Source organism: Enhydra lutris, unplaced genomic scaffold (genome assembly GCF_002288905.1).
Source record: "Enhydra lutris kenyoni isolate GAN:26980312 unplaced genomic scaffold, ASM228890v2 scaffoldscaffold8, whole genome shotgun sequence".
NCBI classification, from domain to species: domain Eukaryota; kingdom Metazoa; phylum Chordata; class Mammalia; order Carnivora; family Mustelidae; genus Enhydra; species Enhydra lutris.
This window is the reverse complement of record NW_019154092.1, coordinates 11,571,389-11,598,933: the sequence shown is the minus strand read 5'-3', so window position 1 is coordinate 11,598,933 and position 27,545 is coordinate 11,571,389. Positions and strand designations below refer to the sequence as shown.

The 27,545-nt window shown below is 41.0% G+C and overlaps 1 protein-coding gene across 5 annotated transcripts in view; it reads right to left on the bottom strand.

Annotated features, from left to right (window-relative positions):
- Positions 1 to 8,134: 8,134 nt before the first annotated feature.
- LOC111142551 (band 4.1-like protein 3) overlaps positions 8,135 to 27,545 on the bottom strand; it is a 90,413-nt gene continuing 71,002 nt past the window's right edge. For 2 of the 5 annotated variants that reach the window (XM_022495818.1, XM_022495820.1), the window contains exons 12-19: positions 24,911 to 24,964; positions 21,343 to 21,534; positions 12,912 to 13,295; positions 11,969 to 12,100; positions 11,397 to 11,495; positions 10,875 to 10,955; positions 10,481 to 10,597; positions 8,135 to 9,254 (exon numbers count right to left, since the gene is read on the bottom strand). In XM_022495818.1, the coding sequence (XP_022351526.1) occupies positions 10,487 to 10,597; positions 10,875 to 10,955; positions 11,397 to 11,495; positions 11,969 to 12,100; positions 12,912 to 13,295; positions 21,343 to 21,534; positions 24,911 to 24,964 (1,053 nt within the window). In that variant the 3' untranslated portion in view covers positions 8,135 to 9,254; positions 10,481 to 10,486. Of the gene's footprint in view, positions 9,255 to 10,480; positions 10,598 to 10,874; positions 10,956 to 11,396; positions 11,496 to 11,968; positions 12,101 to 12,911; positions 13,296 to 13,950; positions 14,074 to 21,342; positions 21,535 to 22,250; positions 22,287 to 24,910; positions 24,965 to 27,545 lie in introns of all 5 variants that reach the window. The other 3 variants (XM_022495817.1, XM_022495819.1, XM_022495821.1) reach the window with 3 other exon arrangements.

Here is a 27,545-nt window from a genome sequence, read left to right as displayed (position 1 = left end):
TTCAGACCCTGCTCCTCTGGTAGCAGGATTTGCTATCAGAAGCTGCAGGTGGTGCCCTTGGGTGACCTTCCGTCATTCATTGGTGCTGGTGTGTTTCTCTGGGGACCTTTCCCTTCTCCTTCTGCTCCTCTGCGTTAAATCGTCAGGTAGTCAGGTTGATGCTCCTGCAGTTACCAGAGCAAGAAGAACTGGTGAGTGGGGTTTGTTTGGAGCTCTGATGTACCAGACCTGTGAAGGTGCCCTCCTTGGGGAGGGGTTTCTGTTTTCTGAGAGTCCTGCTCCTTGCCCCCCCACCCGCTTCCTTTGTCTAGTGGACACTACATATCCTTTAGGGAGCTATTCCAGGGTCACTTCCTGCACCCCTTCAAGGAGACACATTTTCTCCTCTGTGTTCCTCATTTCCCGGCCCCACTAGGACATCTCCCCTCACATTCTATCGCATGTTGGTTTTTGTCTGCCTGCATACCTCTTTATGAACGTCTTTGCATGGCTGTGACTGGTTCTTCTCCAGCACTGCTAAGTTCAAGGCTTTAGGAAGAGCCCACGTGTAGGCTCTGTCTTGGGTGATGGTGACAAACACAGGCTGAAGCACTTTTGGGGACCTCACCGTGGTATTTTTCAGTATTACTGGTGCATCCTTGGAAACTTTCGACTTTCTGGCACTTGGGTTATTCTTATTGGTGTTTACAGGGCCATTTCTGCTGTGCCTTTAGGACACAGCTCCTTTTCCCAGCGCCATTATTTCTATCTAGACTAGTGGCATTGCCCGTTGTTGCTTTTGTCCTATTGTCATCCTTGGTCTCTCAGTGTTCCTGGGAATCACTCACTTTACCTCCCAGCCTCCTAAAATGTGGGAGACAACAGTATTGCGCTGGGCTTCCCCAGCACTAGAAACATTCCATGGGTGACCTTCCATGTGGTCCTAATGAATCCCCACAGTACTCTGCATGGAGAGAAGTTAATTTCCTTTTATCGATGATGAATCACAGTAGGTTAAGAGACTCGCTACCCAGCATTCCTCAATCCTAAATCATTGCTCTTTCCCCCAGGCCGGTAGTTCTCAACGTGGGGTCTCTGGGCCAGTGCCACCAGCAGCACCTAAGAACTTGTTAGAAATGCTACTCCTCAGAGCTTGCCCCAGACCTACCGAATCAGAAACACCGGCAGTGGGGCCCGGGTTTCCACGCATGCTCCATATATTCCAATGCAGGGTTAGGTTTGAAAGCCACCTGAAGAGGCCAGTGCTTCTCCACACGTCAGATTTATTTGTGAAGTGTTAAAAAAACAAACAAACAGTAATGCTGGGGCTCTACCTCCAGACAGATGAACTCAGAATCTTAAGAAGTCCAGACTTCGGTATCAATTAAAAAAAAAGAAAAAATCTCTGAGGGAGTGTAATATGCCGCTAGACTTAAGAACCACGGCTCAGGATGATGGAGAGTCTCTGTTGCCTGTGAATTCCTTCTTAGTCCTCAAGAAGCATCCCAGGAAAGGTAGGACTTGAACCTAGTTAAGGACACAAATGTTCGTCGGAATTGTGGAATGCTGTCCCCTATTAACTCTGAATTCAGACAGAAAGTCTTTCAGCAGATATAACACCCGGCAAATAAAAAAATTAATATAGCTAATCCACACTGGGTGTGGTACATAAACAATGAATGCTGGAACACTGAACAGAAATTGGAAAAATATAAAAAAAAGTTGGAAAAAAAAAAAGAAAAAACCCAGCTAATCATAAATATGTGCACACCGATATAGATACATGTCTTACCCGACAACAATGCAATATTCATGGGAACCTGCATGTTTAGGTTTTGGGAGTCAATGCACACTTATACCCTTAATATCGTTAGGCATTGTGCCAGCTGCTTCATAGTCACTGTTTCACTGACAATATTAGCTAAATCCTCCCCACAGAAAAACACGAACCACCTGCACGAGGGTAATCAATGTACACATTTGTTTTTTGCCATTCTGAACAAAGTGTAAATCGGCCCTGATATAGGTTAAGGATCTGAGCTGAAGTCATTCACATCACTTGAATTATAATGAGAAAAGGATTTTGCAGGTTCCAAATTCTTTCCCCAGGCTGAGGGACATTTTTTTCTCACAGAGGCAATTAGCTATTTCTGAGATAAACCAGTTTGGTTTCTCATGTACAGAATAAGCAATGCACAGCATCGAGGGAAGAAAAGATGGGGAAAAATGAAGTCATCCCATCAAACTCCATTTTATATTTTATAAAGAACTTTCTCATACGTTGCTCCTTGGTCATACACTTTCTTGTGGAACTAAAAGGTTTTCACCTATAATCTTCATGGTTAGCTATAAATTCCCTTTATAAACAAGAGTAAACTGAGGCTCTAGGGGTCTAAGTTAATGGTTTATAGGAACAAAGTTAGTAAGTGAACAAGGCACAGGATTGCTGAGCCCAGGGTCTTTTTTATAATTGATTGTTTTTTGTTTTTTTGTTTTTTTTTTTAGGCCATGCTTACTTAAAGATGAAGCTAGGGACAGCCAGCGTTATGCAGAGGGAAGCCAAAGTGAAGGAAACCCAGGAAAGCACTATCTTTCAATTATACCAGGGAACCACTGAAAAATTACTTTTATGGTTTACTAACTACTGTCCTTAAAAAGCAAATATGCTGCCTACACTGCTAATGTGCATCCAAGGCAAAGCTTATTCATTTGGAAAGATCCAGCATCAAGTGTGGCTATCAATAACCTCATTATCTGTAACAGAAACTCATCTGTCACCATTTTAATTAGAATGTGACTTAAAGAAGTTCGTATTTAACAAAAGGCATTTGTAACATTTGGTGATTGTACTAATGGCTTTGAAGTTCCAGGGCAAAGTCACTTTTCCAAATTTCTTCTCATTTACTTATCTCTCACTCCCCATTATTCTCAGCTCTAAATAAAATTATTGGTATTGTTTCAGAAACTTTTTTTTTTAAATACACAATAATGGTCACAGACCCTTGAAGAAACTGGAAAAATAGAACAACACAAGGAAGAAAGAAAATCACTATATGCTCTGCCTTCAGATACTGAAAGGCAGTGCTACCATTTTGGTACACGTCCATGAGTTTTCTGGGTGTAAACATTTTTACCTATTTAACACCATAATGTATAAACTGTTTTATCCACTTTTACACTTAACATATTAGGATGATTTCCTCTATGAGGTTTGTATTTTATAATTTTGGCTGGTTGTACAGTATTCCATCTTATGTCTTTTCCATTATTATTACAAATTTCCCACTGCTGAGTATTTACTGTCCAAATGTCTTCATTTTTATGAGCAACACTGAGCTAAACATCCTGTATATTAGTTCCTGTAACAACTTGGTCTTATTTAGGAAAAATCCCCATAAGTGGATTTGCTGGTTCAAAAGCTTTGTAAAAAATTTAGGACCATGTTTATTGATCCTACAGCAGACAATCTACCAACTTACACCTCCCACCAGAAGTGGCTTCTCCTTTGGCTCCTCACCAAGCCTGGAATGAAAATGATGCTTATCTTCAGAGAGCATTTTGACTTCAGTATTATTCAAGGGAAATTTAGGCAAAAAAGTATTCTGGTTCCTCCCGGTTGTATATGGGGTGCTCTCAAAATCCATATACTATCTAGGCTGATAAGCTCTTCCTTAAGCTTGTAATACAAGAACGTGGCTGATCTCTGAGAAGATCACATTTGTCTCAAAGAAACACAACAGGCAATCGTGTGTGCATGTGCATGTGTTAGCAATCACACTCATCAAGAAGTGTTAGCTCCTTTTCTTACCCTTCTTCAGAGTTAATCAACTCTGATAAACGATTTGTCAAAATGAAGTGTCATTTTTGAGAATACAATGGGACTGTCACAAAATGCGGTTTTTAAAAATGGGATAATCCAATTTTACTTAATGAATAAATGCTCATTAAAACATGAGACCACCTCTATAGCAATCCAAGACAGACACTTCTGACCACTGGTTAATTAACTATAGTGAGGAGGATAAAAAAGCATTTAATGAAAGGTATGTATAACTCTCATGTATAATTCAGAAGCAATTTTGGATCCATATTCCGGCATCTATGTTAATTTTTGAAAAATTGCTAGTGTTGATATTAATTGCATAGTAGCTATGCTAGAAAGAAGTCCGCAGAATTGAAATTGACTATAGTAATTGTAGAGAAAAAAGGGGGGGGGAGCTGAATTATCCTACAAGGTGTGTGATCTAACTTATTGTGCCCAAGCAGAAAGGACGTGTTGACTCTGTGAAATTTGAAAGGAATATAAAAGAAAGGGATGGGAAGAATCTTTTGAGAGAGTAGCTAAACTGGCCAAAAAATGGCTAAACTGGCTAAAATCTCCACCTTGTTAGCATTGCCCTCAGCTCTCTTACTGGGGCAGTGGACATGTCACCATCAGTAGAAGTCGATCCACCAATCTCAATGCTAAAGCAGCAGGGGTGTCCCACGAGCTGAGGGCTCAGCACACAGCGGGGCTCCATCTGAAAGCAGGGAGCGTTCTACCTAAGGGAAGGATATTATCTGGACCTAGCAATTCACTCCAGGACTCGAGAGAAAGTATCCTACGGATGGTTCTAACTTTGGCAACACAATAACTAATGTTTCTTCAGATCCCTGGGCAATCAGCAGGAAAATGCCGGTTACCAATGGCTGCACCATATTGCCTTTAGGTTTCCAAGTCATTTTTCTGCTTGTTTGAGAGAAGCATAGATTCTTTTTTTCTTACAACTTGAATCCTATAGCAAATTGAAAAGCAAGTGTTTCTTCTCTGTGGGGGCAAATAGCCAAGTGGAATCCTTCAGTTTCTGAACGTGTAATCTCCAGGGTCTTTTTCACACCTAATGCAATGCTACATTTTTCTGTATTTGTAGTAAAGGGTAAAAAATATTCTGAGATTATCTGAGAGCACAGCAACGAGCATAAGCCAATTTCATACATTAGAGGAATCTAAATTTAAAACTGCTGAGTTAGGGAATATTAGTGATTAATAATCTCCAAATCTAAATTTTAAATTTGTTAGTGGTGTCAGCAGAACCCTACGACTTGCTTCTAATCGACAAAATATGGCAGAAGTAATGGGAAGCCACTCATTTGATTATGTTACATTACAGAAGATGGTCTTGCTAGCAGACACACTCTAGAGTCTCCCCCTTCACTGCTGGTTTTGAAAAGCAAGCTTCCAAGGCTCCCACAACCACAAGAAAATGACATGGCAAACAACTATAGAGAGTTTGGGACTGGATCCTTCCCCAGCTGAGCTAGCAGATGAGACCCCAGTCCTGGCTGACACCTCGACTGTAGCTTTTAGAGAAGCCAGTGGGACCAGGCCCCGACCCCTGACCCACAGAAACAGGGAGATAGAAATGCATGTGGTTTTAAGCTGCTAACTGTGTGGTAATTTGTTATGCAGCAATAAAAGCAGATACTGACTTTGGTACTAGATTTTGGGACTGCTGTCATAAATACCCAAGTATGTGGGGAGTGGTTTGGAACCCCCAATAACAGTGGGTGCAGGCTGGAAAAATTATGAAGAGCATAATAGAAGGAAAGAAAGCTGAACATGTGTAACTTCTCTGATAATGTAAGTTTATAAAAAGGAATAAGCACTTACTGCTGGGGACAGAAAAACATGAAAACACTCCATTTGGTTTAAAACTGTGAACACAGCATGTTGACTACAATTAACACTGTACTACACATTTGTAAGATGCTAAAACAGTAAATCTTAAAAGTTCTCCACAAGAAAAAAAAATTCATCACTATGTATGGTGATGGATGTTAACGAGACTTCATGTGGTGATCATTTCACAATACATACAAATATTGAATCGCTATGTGGTACACCTGAAGCATGTTATATGTCAATTATAGTTAAATATTTAAAAAATTAAACGTGGGGGCAACTTGATGGATATAAACTAAGAGGATTGGGTACAGTCATCCTTGGGAGGCTAATGATCATTTTCATATATCAAAAAGTTCATTTTTTTCAAAAAATTTTTTAATTTCTCAAATTAAAAAAATTCCAATTATCAGTGTTATATTAGTTTCAGGTGTATGATACCTGAATTGTACGAATTGTATGATTCCACAATTCCATACGTTACTCAATGTTCCTCATGGCAAGTGTACTCTTAATCCTCTTCACCTGTTTCACCCATCCCCCACCCATCTCTCCAGCAACCCTGTTTGTTTTCGAGAGTTGAGTCTGCTTGTTGTCTTTTTGTTAGTTTGTTTTGTTTCTTAAATTCCAAACGTGCGAAATCATGTGGTCTTTTTCTCTTATTTCACTTAGCATTCTACACTCTAGCTCCATCCATGTTGTTGCAAATGGCATGATTTCATTATTTTTGCTGGCTGAGTAATATTCCATTCTAGTAACTTTATACACACAGTACATCGTTATCCATTCATCTATCAACAGATACTTGGGCTGCTTCCATAATTTGGCTATTATAAAGATTCCTGTAATAATCATAGGGATACACATATATACTTTCAAATTAGTGTTTTAGTATTCTTTGGGTAAATATCCAGTAGGGTGATTACTAAGTCATAGGGTAGTTCTATTTTTAATTTTTTTAAGGAACAGCCATACTGTTTTCCATAGTGGCTGCACCAGTTTGCATTCCCACCAAGTGCACGAGGGCTCCTTTTTCTCCAATTCTTGCCAACAACTCTTGTTTCTTGTGTTGTTTCAGCCATTCTGACTGGTGTGAGGTAACATCTTGTTATACTTTTGATTTGCATTTCCCAATGACAAGTGACGCTGAGCATCTTTCCATGTGTCTGTTGGCCATCTGTAGGTCTTTGGAGAAATGTCTGTTCATGTCTTCTGCCCATTTTTAAATCAGATTATTTGGAATTTTCTTGGTGTTGATTTGTATAACTTCTTTATGTATATTAAATAATAGTCCTTTTTCAGATATGTCTTCTCCCATTTAGTAGGTTGTTTTTTGGTTTTGCTGATTGTTTTCTTCGCTCTGCAGAAGATTTTTTCTTTTCTTTTCTTTTCTTTTTTAAGATTTTGTTTATTTTATTTGACAGTGAGAGAGAGAAATCACAAGTAGGCAGAGAGGCAGGCAGAGAGAGAGAGGGTGAAGCAGGATCCCCGCTGAGCAGAGAGCCTGATGCAGGGCTCGATCCCAGGACCCTGAGATCATGACCTGAGCAGAAGGCAGAGGCTTAACTATCTGAGTCACCCAGGCGCCCCTCTGCAGAAGCTTTTTATTTTGATGTAGTCCTGACAGTTTATTTTTGCCTTGTATCCCTTGCCTCAGGAGACATATCTAGAAAAATGTTGCTATAGCTGATGTCAGAGAGATTCCGGCCGGTGCTCTCTTTTGAACTTGTGTAGTTTCAGGTCTCATGTTTAGGTCTTCAGCCCATTTTGAGTTCATTTTTGTGTATGGTCTCGACACATTTTTTTGTCTTCAAATGTAAAATGATACTTCAGTACCTAAAATGAATACACAGTACTGACAGTAAGAGCAGCAGATAACGTCTTTGCAGGTAAATGTTAAGAATTTGGCTCCCCCACTAAGACGAAGACATGTGGGTCGTATTCAGTAATTCTCTAGAAAAGAGTTTTAAGAAAATTAGTTGACAAAGAAACAGCACGTGAGGTGTGCTAGTGTAGGCCAGCAGTTAGGTGCTAGATCGCCTGGCCTGAAGGAGTTTGAGATAGCTCAGCTGTGGGAACACACCACAAGGGCCCTTGTAGAATGTCGCTGCTAATCTGTTCCGCTGTGGAGCTGACGTGTGAGAGAAAGGGGTCTCTCCGGTAGATTACAAGTGCCCAGAAACACTGGGTTTAGAGGAGAACCTCTTTCTTTATAAAAAACCTAACCCTGAAAATGAGATTCTGTGGTAACTAGTTGTACTTTTTAAGGCCTTCCTAGGCAACCAAACATGTATGTGTACATCTTCTGTTTCCTGTCTCCTGTACCTTGAAGGATCCATACGCTATGTCACCACAGACACATTTTGTCCTGTAAAAAGACACGTTCTACACAAGGCAGATCAATGAGGCCTTTAGAAGTCATGCAAGTGCTACCCTCTTGGCTAAACGCAGACCATACTGAAATTACTACACACAGAGAATCACAGCTTTAAATGCGTTTACCATTTTTATTTCGCTATGCAGAAACATACATTCACCATGGGCTGTGTGATGCAGTTGACAGTGTAATGGAGAATATATCTTTTTGAAAGCTATTTATAACTAAACACTAAATAGTTTAATTACAGTGGAAATTCTGTACAATTTAAGGCTTGGCTCTGAACTAGATTGTAAATATGGACCAGATTTGGAAATAAAACACTTTTTTTTTTCAAGTAAAAGAAGAAAAATCAACTTAAAAACACAAGGAAGAAGAAACAAAGAGAGAAAACAATGCAACAGAAGCCCAACAGATCTTTCCGGAGTGAAATTTCATAATATTGTAAACTAAGAGAAACAGGTTTTCTTCCCCCAAATAATGATAATTTACATATTTAGGGCTTGTTAGGGAACTCTTGGAAGCTTTCCAGGTTGGACGCAGACCAAAGCGAACAAGGAAGAAATCACATTAATATGCTAAAATCAGTACTACCTTATAACGAATTAAATTAGATACACAAAGCAGGATTGTAAGCATTAAATATTTCCAGAGGATTGAGAGTCGTTGCTGTGTATGGGTGAGAGTAATAAAACCATGTGAGACAAGTACAAGATTCAAGTTGTTTACTGAATAAACTCGGTTATTGGCACATCTAATCTGGAATAAACCTGACACATTAGACCTAGACAGCTTCTAGCATTTTAGGGTAATCTTCATTTGTCTGTAAACAAAAGATCTGTCACCTAAGAAATTGCGATTTTTGTTTAGACTTTAATAATAAACTATGAAAGGCATGAATTGTTTATGTGTTACATGAGATCACGGTTTATATTGTTGGTTATGAACGTGCAGGTATAGCTGAAAACTTAGACACTTGGTGGAAATTAAAAATGCTACTCTTTTGTAATTTTATCATTGCTTCATGCAGTATCAGTTTTGTGATGCTGATTCGGATTGCTTTATTATGGGAAGATCTCTCTGCCAGTGTCTTTATTAATGGTCAAGGTCAGTTCTTCTGGATTGAAATTTTCCATGGGCGATACAAGTCAGTTGGGTTAGAAGAGGGAACTCCATATAGGCTCTGGTTTTCCTAATGGTTTGCATGACTGGATTCATGTGCAGGCTAAGTTATTCCTGTAGGAAAGAGATTGGATCAGTTACTCCTTGGAAAACACCCGAGAGTCTTCCTCAGATTAAGGCCACCAACAAAATTTTCTTGCAGGTTATTACATGCACGTTTTGCCAACACACTGTAAAATTCCAGCAGAAGTCCGTGATACGCATTCTCTTACGTTAACTATAACACCACCCAAGCGGCTGAAGCTTGCTGGAGAACCCTTTTGCTGCTGTCTTTCAACTTATATGATTAATTTGAATATAATGAGTGACTTTTGTATTTTTTTTCTTTAAGAGAGACTACTATTCAATCTATAGTTCCTAAACCAACGTTAGAGAACTTCCTTATTTCATTTATACACATAAAGCATTTAAGCGACTTTTGTCACATAACCAAGTATGCAAGTAGCTCAATGGTTGCATTCAGCACTCAGAGCCCTCTGGGGATGCTCTGGTCCTATTGAGTTCTTGCACAGCAAGTGAGTGTGAGTGTGCTTAAGAAGTCTGTGCGCACACAGAAGATGCTCTCTGCTCACGATGCCAGCCAAACAGCCATTGGAAAGGCATGCACACGCTTTCTAGAGAAAAGCAGGAGCACAAGACTGCATTTTTGCCTCCTCCTGAGACATAACGCTATACTAAGAAGAAAAAAAAAAAACACTCCAAAGAATGCAGAAAATATAAGCCATCCAAAATGAAAGTGAATGTCCATGTTTCAAATTCAGAAACAAAGCAAAAAGAGAGCATAAACAGAAGCATAACCAAACACAGTCACAGAAAAAGCTTAGAGTGAAATGGGATATTGTTGCCGTCAAAAGGAGAAAGGGGGACGCTTTATTTTCCTGGTATTTGGAACACACAAATCATACCTTTTGGAACAAATTGGCCTTCGTTCCAATTAAGCCACATGGCAAGTGAAATCAAATCTGATCCCTGAATCGAATTTGGGTAACGAAGAACACAGGGCACGAATGAAAAGGAAACCCCAGCGAGACCATGCAAGCAAAGACTGCTTCTTTCTTGATCCTCTAGCTGACAGAATATGCAAAAAAGTCCACAGTGTGGAACTCCCAAATCTGAAACAAACCAGCACCCACAAACCAATTCTGCAGCCCCTCGGTGAGCAGCCTCCCAATGCCAGTGAGAGAAGAGAGAAGGAGGAGGAGGCACGGGAAGGATGGGGGAAGAACCCCATGCTACATGCCAGCCAAGGCCAAGCCTAGAGAATCAACGTCGCCTCTTACCTGAGGTCAATCCTCTCCATCTTCCGGTGTGATCTCTGTCTCTTTATGGACCACTACTTTGGTCACTGACATGTCAGGGTGCTGCTCTTTGGCCTCTTTAATTGCCTGAGCCAGCGCCTATCCCCAGGAAATCACAGAAGGGCAAAGACAAAAAAGGAGGTGGAACATGCATGATCAGTAGCAAGGTGGAGACTTACGAGCTAGATCTATATACGTCATTCACAAATGAGGTACAATGATCGCAAAAGGAATCGTACGTTGCATATTGAAAAGTTAATTCAGAGAACTGTTTACACTGCACGATGGACTAGAAGAACACCACTGGGAAGAGTAGGGCTGACCAGTGTCTCTCTGGTTCTCTGCCCGGGTATCTACCACCCTCACGCACACTTACCTGGTCATGGTCAATGTCTGCATCTCCTGTGATGACTATCCGCTTCTCAATTCTCGTCTCTGAAATGCCTCCTTTCACAGTCTGCAAGGGACGGACAAGTGTTACAAATGTACCCACCAGGAGGAACAATCCTTCTTCAGTGGGGACAATGGCCGGAAACGCTAACAGTGTTTTAACTAACGGCACTCAATAAGAGTTGAAACAATTCTTTGGCAATTATTTAAAATCATTAATTTCAGAAGTGTCGCTCTCGGGGAGTCCTTTGGGTGTGGCCGGCCAGTGTTTCTGGAACACCTACCATATGCCAAGGACTGGAGTTCCATGTTAAGCAAAAGGTATCAGAATGCATATTCCTAAACAAAAATGAGCACATGGGGCAAATGCCCCATAAACGGAGTGGGCGTGAAAGCTCTAACATAGCTATCTGGGCCTCCAGATAGTCACATAACTCTGCCTGTACAGCCCAACTGGGAAACAGCTCCGTGTAAATGTCTTCCTTTTGTCTGCTCCCACCCCACTTACTTTGGTGATGTGGGTGGTGGTCGTGGTGCTGGTGGTTTCAGATGTGATCGTCTGTGCGCTCATGAGCACGCCCGGCTCCAAATCAGCGCTGGCATCAACCTACGAAGGCGAGGAACAGACACCGCACTCGAATACTTACATCAGGTCGGGGCATCACCATGATTCAGTCATCTCCCACCGTCACCACGTTGTTTACTCCGCCTTTCGGGAGCTGTGGCTCTCGGGACAGACAACCCCGCATGTGGCCAGAATTAACCATCGTTAAAAAACCAGGACTTGAGAAATGTGAGTAGGGTCTGCTGAGCTAGTATCTTCCCTTATCTCTGGCTCGGGAATAGGTTCCTGAGCCTTGTTCCATATTCTGAGATCTATGGAGACCTGTTCAAGTCACCTGAAGCTTCTGGACCCGTAACAAAGTTGTAATTACTACCATTATCACACTTGATAGACACTGTTTGGCTGCTGGGTCCTCTGAGTCTCACAAACTAAGTATCATGAGCTATAGTCAAATGCAGCGGCCATTAAAGGGCAAAAACAAAGTGCCGGGGCTCTGGCCTTCGTAGACCTCTTACCTCTGATGACTCATACGTGATGGTTTTTGTTTCCGTGTGAACGACCGGCACCTCCTTGGTAGAAAGTTCTAGCTTTGTGCCTCCTGGTGAAACACTGCCAAAGCTGATGGTTTCTGTCTTCACGGTTGATGACTGGGCCAATGGGAAGTAGGTAGAGCTGCGATTACAGTTTGCACGAAGGTAGGATTTTGGTGCACCACCCCCCTACCCCACAGTGGGTATGGATAAGCACAGGTTAGTATGAAATAAATGTTTACGTATAACATGGGGAGGGTAAGTTGAGGCATGAGGCAGACACCAGGTCAGTCTTTCAAAATTCCATAGACTTTTTTTTTTTTTTTTTAACATGGGATGTTCCAGGTAAAGGAAAGCATTTTGGAGGACATGTTGAAGAAACTCTTTTTATGATCCCCCTCCTCTCTCGCCTAAACTAATAGATCAAAAATCATCAACTTGCCTTTTATTTAATGAAAGAAAGAAGGAACAAATACGAAGACATTAACCCCCCACACCCCCCACCCCATATACTTCAGGAATCTCAGTAAAAGAGATAAAGAACAAAGTTCTGGCATTTGGTATGGGGGCAAGCATGGTTTTTGGTCCTTCTGGTGAAGTACATCAATCAAAAATAAATTTACCAAATCTTCTACTAGTACGGCTGACCATGCAGACCCCGGGTTTACTGCCAATAATTACAACGAGGGTAGGAACCATTTCCTGGAACTGCACATAATTAATCATCATTAAACATGTTTGCATGGGACCCCAAAGATGGAAACCAGCATGGAGACCCTATTGCCATGCAAGAGGGAAATAGGAGAAACAGACTGCACTTGGAAAAGGCAGAAAGCTAAACTTAGCTCCCCCTTTACGCTTAACCAAATTTCGGGGACTCACAGATCGGTTTACATCAGTGCCAAAAGGAACGTCAACTGCTAGTTACCTCAAAATGTGGTTTTTGTTCCCAAGTTTCAGAAACGTGGATTGTTGCACTCTGCTGCTCCTCTGGCTCATGGGAGGCAGTGGCTGTCTCTTCCTGCTCGAGGACAGCTTTATCGGCCACCTTCCCCTTCTCCTCCTTAGCCCCCTCCATCAGAGCAGAGCCCTCCTTCCTTTTTAAGCTAGAAGCGTCGGCAGACGTTGCCTGGGCTGCAGCGTCCACGTCATCTCCAGCTGCGTAAGAAGCATCCCCCCTCGCATGCACATTCATCACATGTCTTTCCTCCACCAACACGGTTTCCTGCACAACCTTCTCGGTGCTCAGAGGCTCGGGGTGCTGGCTTATTTCCATCTCGGTCTTGCTGGACCCCGTCTTGGTTTCCGTTTTCTGCATGGAAAAGGACTGCAGTGTCAGGGTGACCTTCCATAAACCAAAGGTCAAACCACAAAAATCAAAACCAAAGCAGCCACTCACCAGGGTGCTTAAAGCCAGTGTCAAGGGCTTATGACCAAAAATGCTTACAGAAAATATAAATTAGCTTTCATTGCTCCCACCAGGATCTCAGATGCGTGCCCCCTGCCCTGACACTACCCCCCCCACACCTCCAATCAAGCCTGTGTTGCTGTGTCGGGATGGCCGCAAATGAAAGAGGATGCAGATAAAATGCAATGAAAACAAAACCAAAGGAAAGCATTGTAGCATGTTCCCATCAGTTGTGGCAGCTTTCTGAGACCTAACGGATGACATAAAATGCTTAAAAAAATTAAATGCTATGTAACTTTTTCAACATGACTGCCTTTTGAATATAAGTTCTAGGGATGCAACTAAAGGCACATGACGGCTATGCCAAGCAGGCACTAAAGGAAAACCACCAAAGAGAACTCTGAGGTGTTTAAGGCAAAGCCATTTTGGATGCAAAACACACACACACATGCACGCAAGCACTCACGCACGCACCCACGCCTCTGTGCGCACACCAAAAGGGCATAAAGAAAGGCAACTAGGCAGTGTCAGGAACACCAAAGAGGAAGCAATTGGCCACCTGAACCCAGCTTTGAGAAGTAGAAGTAACCCCTCCTATGAATTCTGTTGGTTTTCTTGCAGACTCTAATAAACTGAAGATTTCAGAGCCATCCATGAGCTTTTCAGCAGAAGACTGTTTAGTCTGAGTGAACAAAGAAAGGGACAGTCAAGCACAGAGACAGGAACATAGGCGGGCACATTCACATTCACAGCCGGTTAGACAAAACTGTAGGGGAGGAAGGTGGGAGGAGGGAGGAGGGCATCTACCATACAGATTTTGGAAACAGAAAAGAATGGGAAATAAAATAGCAGACTGAGGTAACCATGTGCTCGTTTGGTAAAGCGGAGAGAGTTATTAGGATATGGGCGGTGCTGGTTTAAGCAGACCATTCTCCCTTCATTGCAAGCCCCAGCAGCACTACCACATCTCGGGATCGGGGAGCTGGAAATAAAACGGAAAGTGTTTTAATGCTCATACTGGATTGCGCAGTATTGATCTGACCATGAAAAAAATTAAAAAGCTTGGGTCGGCTGCTCTCAACATAAAGCCAAACAGCAAGTGGAACAGAAAAGTTGAGGGTGGAAGGGCACTGCCTCAAAAAAACGTCATGCTGGAATCTGAAACGGTGGCCCAAACGAAAGGCACTGGTTACCACAACTCGGGACGTGGCTGACTCGGTAACGTAATGAGCAGTGGCCACGGTGACGGCCGGCTCTTGGGAGTATCTCCACTCAGACAGGCTCTTCCGCCTGGGACCAAAGAGACCCACTTTCAAGACCTCGCCCTCAGGCAGCAGCTCCGTCCTGCTGAGGCGCGTGCTGTCCAGCCCCACGTGGGGTCCCGTGTCCCGGCCCAGCATCGGGGCTTTCTGCAGCTCTTCTTCCTCAGGGCTTGGCCGCCGGGACTCGGCTTCCTGGATGGGAGCCAGGGATTCAGACAATTTCCGTTTGGGGGTGTGGACCTCAGGTCCCCTTTTGGATTTCTCATCAGGGACGGCATCCAGGACTTCATAATCGGCCATGACTGGAATGACCTTCACGGACTCTGACAATCCTGTGTCTGTTTTCTGAAAGGCTTCCAGACTGCAGGGCTGCACTCCCTTCTCCCCTTCCTTGCCTTTTCCAGTCATGGTAACGATCTTCCCAGATACTGTGTCATAGGATTTGCCCAGAGTGTATATTTTCTGTTTGCTTTCTCCTCTCAACTGCATTTCCTGGGCCAAGTCATCGAAGCTCTGCATTTCAAGGGCACCGGATCTTAACAGATCAGCGGGGATGTCACCACTTCTACTGCTCACGGTCACCACCTTGTAAGTCACAATCTTTCTCGAATCACCGTCAACTACCTCAGTGGGTACTTTGTCTACAATAACCCAATCCTCTGTGCCCTATATTTGAAATATAAAAGCTAAATTAGAAATTCTGATGGTCTCATTTCTAAAATAAGAATCTTTTAAGAAAACCAGGGCAAAAGCTACATTGCGATGTGACCGCACGGGGCTGGTGTTAATGTCTAATGACTATGGTCGCAAAGCTCTTCTTATCTGAAATTTACAAACCCTAACCTTCAACTTGGAATACAGTCTGCACGTAGAGTTGTAATTGCAGATTTCTTTAAACGGGAGCATACCTTGATGGTAAATGTTCGCAAGATTCTATCTGACCTTATGCTAAGCATCTGATCATTCTACATTTCAAGATTAAATGATGTTACTGAAGCTGCTATACAAGTCATTTAGCTTGTATGGGCACAAAAAGACCATTTTCCAGGACATGTAGAACACTGCACTTCATAGCTGCTGTTTTCACAAAGAACTTGCCAGAATCCCATGAATTTCTGTGAAAACCATTTTGTTTGTAAATTCTATTTCCTCATTTGGGGGATCGAACTCACTACAGCACCTACTATCCAATAAACACTGAGCGTGCCCTACTCAAGGCACAGCCAGGAAGTACTCCCACCGCTGGGGCATTGTTGGAGCCTCTTATCAACAGCTCATGGTGGTCTGTACCGTGTTCCAATCGTATTTACAAGCGAAGTTCATCATCTGAGTAGTTTCCTTGCCACTTTCCTCGGTACTTAGTTCCGATACAGCAGAAGAAGTGAAAGTTAAGAAACCTGTATTTGAGAAGGCTACTAGGATGAGAACAGGCTGCAGACTACTCTAACAGATCATGAGGGGATGAGAAATCAGACCAGGGGCAGGTGAGCACCTTGATTTACGTTTTAAGCTACAGCGTTTTCTACCTGCCTATTTATCTTAGCCTAAAAATGGGAATCTTGAAATGCGTGTGCCTTACGAACAATAATTACAGATCGATCTACATGCTGGTGCTGGATTAAAGGAAATGAATTGAAAAATAACCTCTAGGGTCGATGGGACAGTTTTCTGGAAAATGATTTGGCGAGAGGTAACCACAGAACCCGCAGAGTCTCCTTCCTGCATTTTCTGTATCAGACTCGGCTAGTGGGAAAACCAGTAAGAGTTCAGAACTTTCAACATCAGTCAAGGTCATCTAAATTAGTATCACTCTATAGGTAAAACAAAGAGTAAAAAGTCCAATTATAATATTAGAAAGCATCATCATAATGCTTCCATGAGCAAACACAGATATCACAGTAGAGCAAGACCCATCAAGGAATGATGGCTAATTGATAACTAAAGTAAGAAAATTCCCTTTTCCCCTCCCCAGAATCCAAGCAAACGTTGACATACCTACCTTCATTTTAAGCGAGGTAAATGTAAAAAGGAAAGTAAAAACTACAGACATTTCAATGATAGTAAAATCTGAAGAGCAATTCTCTTCTGGGCAATTCCTTTATGTTTGTCTTTTACCTGAGACTCAAGGAATGGAGAGCTTCCTTGCTGCAAAAATTTAACTTTTTCAGAAATGTCTCTTTCTTCTTTGGTCTGTTTGGATAGAGGGGGTTGGGTTGGAGAAGAGGAAGTAGACAGTTTCCAAAAAAAGGCAAGTTAGGAAGAGAGTTCTTTTACTGTGTCATACGTATTAATAGTCATTCATCTCTTTCTGAAGAAGTGAATTATTGCTTATGAATTTGAAAAGTGGTCTGAAACCATTTCAACGTTTCATGATCACCTCCCCAAAGTAACAGGTTAGTTTCTGAAGCTCCAGTGTTTGACTCGACATGTTTCCCACTTCCGTAAACACAAAACATGCAAGAGCAAATAGAAAACTCCTTGGCATTCACACAGTGTCCAGGCCAGTCATGTGCAAAGCCGTAGACGTGAGGAGTAGAAGAAAATGTGAAGATTAAAAAAAAAAAAATTAAGTGAAATAAAAACCCCTCACTCCTACATCTGACAAACACTTGGCTGTGTTCCCCACCGAAGTGCAGGCTTCATCCCGGGCAAGGAGATGCTCATGGACCACTGCCCTCAGCTACTAGCTTGAGTAAACCCAGTCAGACCTCCATCTATTCCTTTCTTATTCCACAAAGTATCCTCAGAATTTATAGCTTCATTTGAACTTTTGTAAGATGGCGAGTAACTTTAAAAAGTCAACTTCAAACTATCTTCGTGAAAAATTAAGTACTCAAAGTCATGCTTTCACACGGAACATTAAGAAATGTTGAAAAGTAAATACGCTGTGTTAGCAACTAGCTTCTCCCTTTTATCTACTTTTTATTACCTCCTTTAGTAGTAAGTAGGAATGATTCAAGTGGCAATATAATAGCTGCTGAGTCGATCTCTGTGCATAGCGTCAGACTCCATGGAGTACTGAATGAAAGGGTATTTAGGATGAGTAATCTAAAAAATCCTAACAGAAAGCCCAAAGTTTCCAGGAGGACAGAGCTTTTAAAATAAATCTTATTGTAAACAATACAATTTAATGAGAGTTATTTACTATTCCTATGTGTGTACAAACTTTTGTATTCCTTTTAATAGTCTACTTATAGACATTTGTAAGGGGACATCTGGAATATTTTTCTGAAGAACCTACTGGCAAATTTTGATAGCATTGTTCTCCTATGCCCCTTTTTTGATGAAAAGAAAGTAAGATATTTCTGAGGGGGAAATACCTTTTGGAGAAAGGTACTGGAAAAGGACAAAATGCACCACGTGAAATCATTAAATATGGATTTTTGTATTGTTTTGTTTGTTTTACTTTCAATTGTAGCCTCTTTCTCAGAGAGAAATAAGAAACAGGAAGGAAAGGTCAAGATTATAGGTACTTTTCAGAATACCACTGCCAGGCCTCTAATTATAATCACTGAGCTAAATATTATCCCTAAGATGAAAGCCTAAAATAATAATAATAATAATAATAATAATAATAATAATAATAGCAGGAAAACAGTGGTTTTTAGCACATCCTGTTATCTGACATCAACTAATTTCAAAATTGTTCGTCTATAATGAAAGTATCAACACTGTCTGCATCCGAACTGTGTATGCCCGCTGAGAGAAAAGGGTAACATAAGGGATAGATCTTAAAATCCCATAGATGGTCAACCTCAATTCAGTTTGTTCAGCTCAAGTGAGGAGATACTGATAAAGAAAGGCTGATAACTGAAATGTTTACTTTTATCACGGGTTGGAAGAGAGTTAGCTATATGCTCCACACATTTTAGTTCAACACTCATCAGAGTATCATAACTGGGAAGCAAGGCCCTTATACCGGCATGCAGATTGTACAGAGGTAAGACTCACTCCCAGAGGATTAGGGATTTGTGCAGAGCCTTGCCCCTTGCTTCTCTCTGCACCAGGCATTCTCAACCGGGAGGTGAGTTAGAATTACCTGGAGAGCTTTTAAGTAATGGTACTATGTGGGAGTGCAGCTCAGACAAAGGAAATCTGTCTCTGATTTAACAGATCCCAGGCCTCAATATTTTTAAAACTTCCCATGGGTCATTTGCATATGCACCTGGAGTTGCACCCCAAGGCCCGGATGGAAAGTCACAGAAGTCAGATTCAGAGAATGAAAGATAAGTCTCCATCTCCATAACCAGAAGACCGTGGTGAATGGTTTTGGTTTGTTTGATTGTTTCCCAATTTGAGGCCCATGCAAAACCTGACTCGCAAGAGCAGAGCTGGATTAGAAAGCAGACAAATGCACAAGCAGAGCTGACTCTAGTCATTCGTGGTCCTTATGTTCCATAAAATCCCCATGAACAGTGAGTTAGAGGAGACTGAACAATGATTTTATGGGAAACACATGGTGAGGGCTCTTGTGAGCCTCTGGTCATGATATTGTCATCAATGGTTCAATATATAACCTCGTTTTGTATGTTTTTGTTTAAAGACTCCTTATTTAATGCATATTATTGATCCATTAAGTCATGGCCACAGCACTCTAACTTATTCCTGCATGAGATTTCTCTAACACATGTATTTTCCCTAAAGGCACATGACAGCCTTCTTGTGCTTTTAGGAACACTAGCTCGCACTTCTGGCCCGTAGGTCTGGGTGTCATCTGAAACAGCAAAATCACCCATGGAGACACAAAAACGTGGCACCAAATAGGCCTCAAAAGCCCATTTGTCCACAGTATGAGAACTGAAACAGGTAGGCAAGCCCTGTCTTGGGCAACCAGAGCTGGGAACGTGCATGGTTGAGACACCAAGTTTTCACCACTCTGTGTCCGTCTGCAGATGACTGGGAAGAGTCCTTAAGGCTGATTTTAGGGTTATGGTGAATTTCAGCAAGTAGGTGAATGTGCAGCTACATAATCTGTGAATTGGGAGGCTCAGCCGTGCTAAGCTTCCGTGCTGTAAGACTGCCACCTGCGTCAACAAAAAGGCTGATATTGGCACTGTGAAAGTGCTAATGGGTATTGCATTTTGGCCGGAATTTGGAAACTTTCAGTATTCAAGTGGACATGAGGGCATATATCTCTAACATAGACTCAGCCTAGGGGCATCATCAAAGACTGTCACGGGAAATATCTGTGGACAGAAACATACCCAGAGGCCTTCACAGACCAGACATCTATCCTTCCTGTTTGGTGGGCCCTGTATATGGGTTTGTCTATGTTCCAAAGTCAAGTGAGCGATGCTTTGGGGCATCCTTGCTACTTATCTGCTATTAAGTATATAAGTATAGATACTTATCAGTATTTGCAGGTTGGATAAATAAAATTCCCATTTTAATAGTAAACGCACATGATCTTCTTAGAATATAATCACTACTCCTAGCTCACTATATATTACTAAGGTAATCTGAATGAAACGGTGTGTAATGCCACAAGAATACTTCGGTAACACTATTTTTCATCTATTCTGCATAAAAGGGCCCCTTTCAAAGTAATTCAAATGGATATATACCTTGTCACATTTTAGCTGGGATTAGAATTATCATGAACATAGTGACTGTGGTCACTTTTGATAAGTAGCTTTCAAGGGAAGTTTAGAAAATGATCAAAATGAGTGTCATTATATTCTTTTCCCTGCAAGGACTGAAACATTGCATGTAGACTACAGCTTAAAGGATTTTTCTCCCATAAAGGCCCAAGTTTTGATTGTCTTCTGTTCTAGCTCAGCTTTCTGGAAAATACGCTGTGATAAAGGAGTCTTGATAAGAAAAAATGTTAATCAGAATGATGCCAGAAAGATGCAGTTATTAAAAAACTACTTCTTTTGAAAGAAAAAGCAAGATGATGTCTAATAGCGGATAGACGAGCACCACTGACCCTTGTGGGACCCTCAGTAGGAGCCCCCAGACAGGATCTGCTGAATCCTCACAGTCTGTAACTGTAATTCACAGTCTAAATTCTTTAAACAGAATTTTCCAACACGGACACTCGTATTTAAGAAAGACATTCTGGCCCCTCTACTTTCTATATTAAAAAAAAAAAATCAAATAAAAACGGATTATAAACCCGTTAAAATAATGTTATGTATATTTTTTAAAAATCAGTTATAATCAAATCACACACGGATTATACCAGTAAAAGCCTGGTGTAGCAGTCCCAGAGTAAAACAGGTCTCGAAATTCTGTCAACTTCAGATCGGTGTTGAGTCAAACATTAGACCATCTCCCTACGCCTGATCTTGCAACTGATGTGAAACACTCATGAGTTTTCAGGGCATTTCTTAATGTAGCAGAGAAAGCATTTTTGAGAAAAAGTGTCAGTTCATTAAGACAGTATCTCAATTTCTCCCAGCTGTGAAATCTAGGTGCGCCATTAGAAAAAACCCATTCGCATGCACTAGAGCTTCCCTGCGCCTCCTTGTTCACTCCAAGCACCCTGAGATGTGACTCCTCACTCCTCAGCCGCCACATCATTCTACTCCACAGCTTTTCTCTGGAGCCCTGAGTATGTCAGTTCTGTTTATATGCAGACAAGTGGTAGGACTGTCTACGCTGACTCCGCCCCCTAGGGGTGGGCCCTGCAGAGAAGCACCTCTAGTGACGGGAAGACAGTGACACCCCGAAGCCCGAATACCGACCTCTTCAGGGACCAGCGGTTCGATCATGGGCGCATCCTCCTGCCTGGCGGCTAGTCGCACGGGGGAGGTAGAAAGCCTCTTTTCCCATTCATTCGTGATGGCAGTGTCTGTGGAGGTTTCTAAAAAGGTTCTTTTCAGCTCACTAATATTGGTTTGATGTTTCATCAGGTCATCTTGAGTTTTATCTAGCTCCTACATTCAGAACATAAAGAATCCAACAGTCAACGTTTTACACGTCTTCCTGAGTTTTTTTTTTTTTTAAAGTAATGTCAATCTCATTAGTAGTCAAAATAAAAGAATTCTGATCAGGGCTCATGACACTACCACAAGCACTTTGGTGAAAATGTGACATTTCTAAGAGAAGAAAAAAAAAATCTAGTTCACGCAAGCATAAAAATCAAAAGTTTTTTTAAAGGCAAACTAGAAAAGAGTGTAATTCACACGTAACCAGAAAAAAAAAAAAGAAAATAAACACACACAGGAAAAGGGATCTAAAGCTAGGAGAAAGGAAGGAATCAGAGTAGGCTGAGAAGGTATCCCCACTTATTCCCAGGTGAGAGCACACAGGTCATGCATCATTGTATGAGCCCACAGGTATGCCACTGAAGAAATGTCCACACACACAAACATGCACTGGTATATACCAATACCAACCTCTAACATAAGATTACTATGTTTGACATACACATTTTCACCCTTTATTCGCTTAATCAGACTATTCTGAAAAAAGTGGAGAAGAAAGGGAAAGGTAAGGGACACAGTAGTCATGGGAACAAATGCCATCCTCCAGAGTGCACCGACAACACGGGTAACCGCCTACGGAGCATGCTGGAAGGCTGGAACACCGGAGACGCACAGTGACTTATCACACACTGATTTTTGCTTTGGTTTTATTTTTAATTTTCTACCTGTGCCTTGAGCTCTGCGTCTTCCTCCTGGTCCGACTGCCAGCATCAAGAAAGAGTGGGAAATAATGTCTTACCATGTAATTGACTACGATTGAAGAACTATGGTCTATAGAAACTTGCTAGAGGGGGTACGAGTTTGCTCTTGTATATGGATGCTAGTTCTTTCCTATATGCAAGCCACAACATTCTCACACACAAATTATGATGCTTATTAAGATGACAGTAGTAAAAGATTCCTTGCTTGGTGGGTCTTTGACAGTGTCACCCGGAGACTTCTGAGTGTGATAAGCATACACACGTAAGTGGGAGTTGACAGCTAGGGTTTGGGGGCTGTCCTTAATGCACACTACAAATGTTTCGAGCCACCCTAAAACTAAAATTCACAAGCATGGTTAGGATGACCCAATAATGACAGCTCCCTTGGGATGTATGATTCTTTATAATCCTAGGAAGTTATAGCTATTATTATTATAGCTAAATTGTAGGCCAGAGAACCAAGGCTCAAAGAATTTAACACTGAGGGTCTCACATTTAAGAATTTCTTGGAACTGTGAATTTCTTGAACCCATATACTTAAAAATAAATAAATCTGGGAAGGAAGGAAGCTGATATAAGAAAGTTAAAGAAAAAAAAAAAAGGAATCAACTACCTTCAACATTACCAACATTGCTTTAAAGATGTAGACAGGATCATTGTTGAGTCTTGAAAAATACAACAGATTTATCTAAAAGCCACTTCATTATCTTGATTTTTCTAATTGCAAGGATCTGTTTAGTCCTTGGACTGGTGTCCGGGTACCAGGACCGAGGTAACTAGGCCAACCCACATATGTAGGCAGTGGTAAAGCTGGGTGTCTCGCAGGTGGTACTCTGACTGAGGTCCATAGGGAGGCCCTCAGGGTAATTACAGGTGAGAAGCCTTGAGGATACACCTGCACAGGTGGCCTACAACAAATCAGTCTATCTTGCTCTCGGCCCCCTTATCTGCCAATGGGGAAAGACTGCCCACCCAGCAGCCTCACCCGCATTACTGTTGTCCTGGCCCCCGAGAGTTTAAAAAGTGCAGGAGGACACAGGTAACCCTAACACAGGGCTGGCAACACACTAATTCTCAAGTGTGTGGTGCGCACACAGCTCTGTGTTTTATTTTTAAGCTCCATATAGTTACCTATGTTGTATGTGTATGTTTGCACACTTCAAATGTTATGGAACAACATTTAGAACTGCTACAGAAATTTGGAGTCTTACTGAAATATTTTTCATTTATGGCACACATTCAGATTCTGATGAAGTTTACTGAATTAACATATAGCTACATGTAACAAATCATTCTTAGCAAATCAAGATATAATTTTGTTATAATTTGACATGGAAAATTATTAATTTGTAATACATTTATTTGTGACTGCTTAAAAGAATCTGGATAGTTATTGTTTTACAATATTATTTTTTTTAAATTTCTTTTCAAGTAGGCTCTATGCCCAATGCAGGGTTTGAACTCATGACCCCAAGATCAAATGTCAGACTGGCATGCTCTACTGACTGAGCCAAGCCAGTACAATAACAGCCCCTACAATATTGTTATTATTATTATTACTATTATTTTTCAATGCCAGTGCTGTGATTTTTAACTTAAAAAAATTATGATTTCCAAAGCTTTGAGCTGAACTCTGGCACTTCCCAAGGATGAAAACTCCATTTTAAGAAGTTTTTCTGAGGATATTTTCAATTAAGTATTATACAGATACTATTTACATTTTTAGTTTTTCCTGAAGTTCCTACTAGAAAAGACTGTTCTAACCGGATGATGTAAAAAAAACTCCACAAAGTAGAAGATAAATTCTGTGAGAACTTCAGGAAAGGTACATCTTGGCTTCCATTACTATACTGTTTTTACAGAAATTTTAGTTATGGGTGGAGAAGATTTGAAAAACAACATAAGCACGCACACGTTTATTTATCCTAAGGAATTCATAAAGGATAAAGGATAGCACAGTCTGTTTCCTGTCACTGTTCAATGTGATCACTTTTTTTTTTTTTGAATAAAGTACTAATAGTAATTTGCTAATTTCTTCTTCCTTAGAGAATCCATTTCTTTTGAGTGACCTAGGTTATATCACCTGGTCTACAAAAATAAGAGAAGTATTATTACTATTTTAATAATTATTATTTGGCCATTTTGGATTTAAAAATATATCTGTATCTAGTAAATAAGCTAATTAAATTAATTGTAACCCTCCTCCTCACTCATCACGGCTTTCACATAGAGACAGCCTCTCACTTGGGAAAGGGGAATAAGTTTTTTTTTTTTTTTTTTTTTTAAGGTATTATTGGTTTAGCCAAAGGTTCTCAAAATGTGATCCGAAAATGGGCCGAGTCAACAGCCCTGAGAAATTGCTGGAAATGCAAATTCCAAAATCCCACCCCAGACCTCCTTCTTTTGCACAAGAAACATGAGGGGACCCAGCTGGAGGATTCTGATGTAGCCCAGAGCTTGAGAACCACAGACCCAGGCAACAGAATCCATTTCCTTCCTCCTTTCAAAGTTAGAATTTCTCTCCACTCCATAAAACCTAGTATGCAAAGGCCCTAAATGCAGAGCCCCGTTCATGAGGCACTTGCGCTGGGCAGCCACCAGCCGCCCACAGTGATGGTACCAACCTCAGTGGCGGTGGTCTCCCCATCGGCCGCGGTGTCCGTGCGCTCACTGTCGGTCTATTGATCACAGAAGTGACCAGGGTCCAGGAGGAAGGCAGGAAGAGAAAACAAACCCATTTGGTCAAATAGGGCATGGCACAGGTCAAACAGTTCACTCTCTTTCTCTGTGATGTGTATCAAACTACCTTCCCACAAGAATGCAGGTTTCAAGCAAGAGCAAAAGAAAGACCGGAGCTGGGTTTCATCAGCAGAGCCCCTCGGAGGAAGACAAGCGGCTCACAGCCCGCGGGAACCACAGGAACTGTTAGCCAAGCTGACTCGTCTGGTTTCATGTCTCAGGAAAACCAAATTGTCATTCTTTCCTCCGCTTTTAACTAAAACCCCGAGAAAGATCTCTTAAAAACGTGTAATGCAAATAAAATCAATGTTTATATATGTTTGCGATTCTACTAATATGTCACATTTGAAAGGTAAATTAAAATGTCAATTTAAATTAAAAGCTACTATAACAGTCACTGGACTTTCAGCCCCTCATTTATAACATGTTGATAATTTACACCCATTTATGACCATCAGGCTGTCTGCATTACCTATTACTTATAAAAAGCACATGCCAGTGACTCACAGGCATATGTTTTATATGTGAAAAGTATAATTCAGTTTCCAAGTAGCAGTGTTAACTAGATTTTTTACAGACTAACTGTTGTGTTTATTTTGCCCCACCCTCCAATATAAAGAAGTATATCAAAGTAGGTATTTAAACATCTCTTTCCAAAACAACCATCCAAATGAAGCAAATTATAATACTAATAAAAAAATGGAGAGAGGGAGAGAGAGAGAGAGACATCTACTTGTAAACAAATAAAACAAAGCACAGCATTTGACAGAGCCTAAGTTTTTAAGGGGGAATTATAATAGTCATTTCAGGACTGGGTTTTTAAGCTGTTTCATAGAGATTTGTGGTTTAAAACAGAAACTTATTTTCTTTGGAGTACAACAGAACCACAGCCATCACCGATGGGACATTTAAATGCCGTAATATATTATAAACTGACTTTCCCTCCATAAATGTCAACTAATCACTAATAAAATTCCCTTGAGCAAAGATACGCGGTGAATATTTTCAAAACAAAAATAAAAACTGGGAGCTGTAAGCTTGTGAACCTGCCTCTTCAGATAATCTTTCAATCCTAACAACAAGGAATTTCAAGAAGGACGCCTGGGACAGGGATGGTCATATCAACTTAACTCTGGTTGGGCGGATTTCTTGGCGCTATCCCAAATTTGTTTTATATGTTCCTAAAAGAAAATACATTGAAATTCATGTTTGGCATGTGCACCTGAGGGGGTCAGCTATCACGCCTAAGCAGAACATAATTTTCAGGAGTTTGGTAAAGAATGTGTGCGGACACACTTTCATGACCTGATGACCACCTTCACAGCACCTGGTGGGGGGCGGGGAGTAATTTTCTTATGAGGGTGATCATTGCTATGGTGTTAGCATGGCTTCCCCGACTGACAGCCTAGGGAATGGCCAATGTGACATAGCGGGAGAGAGACAGGTTATTGTTCAAGTGTATAATGACCCAAAGAAGCCTTAGGCTTTCAAGAATAAATAGGAATGACTGGCACTTGGTGTGCTAACTGGTTTTGTGCAACCCTTCCAAGCTGCTTGAAAGTATTTCTCCTCTTATATAATGATCTCCCTTGTGGCTTGAAAATCTACTGGAGCATCTTGGCTTTAGATTACAGCCCTGGTTAAGAGTGAGAACTCTGATGTCAGGCTGACATGAGCTCAAATCCTTGCTATTGAAATCTGTGACACACTGGACATGTTTCATGTTTTAATCCCCATTTCCTTCCAGCAAAATGGAGAAAAAAAATAACAGCCCTAACTGTATCAGGTAATGGATATTAAGTGCTTTCTACAAGGCCTGACACATGCAGGCCCAAAAGTGCCTATAATAACTGTCGTATGTTGATATTATTATATTGTAATATTCTATAATTATATAATTGTAATTATTACTACCATTTTTTTCTAGCTATATGAAAAAATAGCCTAGACCGTATCTCAACTCCCTTAAATTCTTCCTGAGCATGTAGTCAGTTATTCAACAAATATAGTGCATGATCAATAAATAGTTAATGAAGAAAGGCTGAAAAAAGTAGCTTTTATAGCAAAAGTAGCTTTTTATATATTATTTATATAATATACTACGACTAAACAAAGCTACGAAATGTATAACGGGTCGCGAACTGTCATATGATTCTGTGTCTACACAATTTAAAATGTCAAAAATCAGTTGATTATTAATTTTTGCCTCCAAATTTGAATTTTTTGTTTTATGAAAATATTCCTCACAAATTGACACATAAAGACTAATGGTGATTCTGTGGTATGGTAAGCTAAATTCAGCTTATGTTTCTTGACAGATGATTTAATATTCTGTGCCCCTTGTCATGTGACCATTCTTGAAAGAACAAAAGAAAAAAAATGTTATTGGTCAGCAGCTTTCTAAGTTTGAAATGATTCTGCCTTTCCACACTGGGTTTCCCTCTTGAGAAAGGTTGGAACTAATTAAGTCACTCCAATACATGAGAAATATAAGTAGTGATGATAAAATATTTGAAAAGA